Below are 1258 nucleotides of genomic sequence, written 5' to 3' on the forward strand. Positions count from 1 at the left end.
TTCATGCAAAAGATGACAAAGTAAGTTTTAAAATTAAATTTTTTACCTGAAATACTGCTTTTTTCACTTGCACTTTAGTTACGCACCGCCACCGTCAATCGCACACCACTGAAATGAAGCTTAACCATTGATACAACGCTTGTGTTTCTATGATTGGTCCGTTATTTTGTAACCTTCTAATCAGTGATTTGGCAATTAATATACTGTATATACTGTATTTCTAATTATTAATTTAATTTGAATGATTTCAATTTTAAAATATACTTTACTTTTATTTTAAAATAATTTTTTACTTTTCCATATTTTATCTGCATTATTTTCTGATTTCTGCTATTTTTTCCAGAATGCTTATTGTCTTTTGATCAAACAGAGTCATTTGAGTGCTGGAAAAATTAGTCTTGAGATGTAAATTATTTGAAATTTCCGTTTATTGTATGTTTCTGCAAATGATAATATTTTGGTTGTATTTTATGCTCTACCTTAAGTTACTTATCCAATGATGACATGTTAATGTTCCAAAAGCTTAGAAATATAATTTGTGAATACCAACAAAGTTGCCTGAAGTAATATATGATGGCCCTGAGATACTTCATTGATATGTTAATCCATACTCATGCATAAATCTTTTACATTCTATTTTGATTGTTGCTGTTTCTCCTCATTATTTTTCAATTGATATCTTTGCTTATCATTGTTCCATCCATATTCGTTTTCTTTTCTAATGTTGATTATTGCTGTTTACATTTTTGTTGTGGCCATTTTCACGCACTCCCACACTCATTCTTGAATCCTTGTGTTCATATAATGTACGAACATAAAAGAGACTCATGATACGACTTACATTATAATTGTTACAATGACCACAAATTAACGCATCCTGATTTCTGCTACATATCCTTCCCCCGGCCATGATACTTATATTATCGCCTATTGTACAACTAGAATTTAACATCTTCAAGATAAAAACAAATGTTTCTGATTTCCTGAAAAAAAATCAAAAGCTAACGCAAAAAATAACGTCGATTTGTATAAAATGATTTTAAATTAACCCGCATGATTTCTCTTCAAACTGTTCTCATTCTGGTTAAATCTAAAAACGTTAAATAAATATGAATTGCATATATAATCATGTTCAATCACTCATGATAAGGATGGATATTTGCCGAATCTATCCATACAAACACAACGCGATCACTCAATGTTATCTGTGTCATATTTAAGGGTCTTTACTTTGCCGCGGGGATACTTTGCCCCATTG

At 30.3% G+C, this 1258-nt stretch overlaps 1 protein-coding gene across 1 annotated transcript; it reads right to left on the bottom strand.

The window, feature by feature from the left end:
• Window positions 1-718: 718 nt before the first annotated feature.
• On the bottom strand, window positions 719-1214 carry Tsp_15291 (ribosomal protein S17). Its single transcript, XM_003370753.1, has 4 exons — window positions 1141-1214; window positions 1050-1090; window positions 968-983; window positions 719-938 (listed from the first exon to the last, which is right to left on the bottom strand). The coding sequence occupies exons 1-4, from the start codon at window positions 1212-1214 to the stop codon at window positions 719-721; spliced, it is 351 nt and encodes a 116-aa protein (XP_003370801.1).
• Between the last annotated feature and the right edge of the window lie 44 nt (window positions 1215-1258).

Source organism: Trichinella spiralis (assembly GCF_000181795.1).
Source record: "Trichinella spiralis strain ISS 195 chromosome Unknown Scfld585, whole genome shotgun sequence".
NCBI classification, from domain to species: Eukaryota; Metazoa; Nematoda; class Enoplea; order Trichinellida; family Trichinellidae; genus Trichinella; species Trichinella spiralis.

Excerpts from the sequence above, each read along its gene's own strand:
- Tsp_15291 (XM_003370753.1), bottom strand. The coding sequence starts at position 1,214 with ATGACACAGATAACATTGAGTGATCGCGTTGTGTTTGTATGGATAGAT. Across the intron at positions 1,091-1,140 it reads AATATCCATCCTTATCATGA|ATTTAACCAGAATGAGAACA; the intron begins GTGATTGAACAT and ends TAACGTTTTTAG.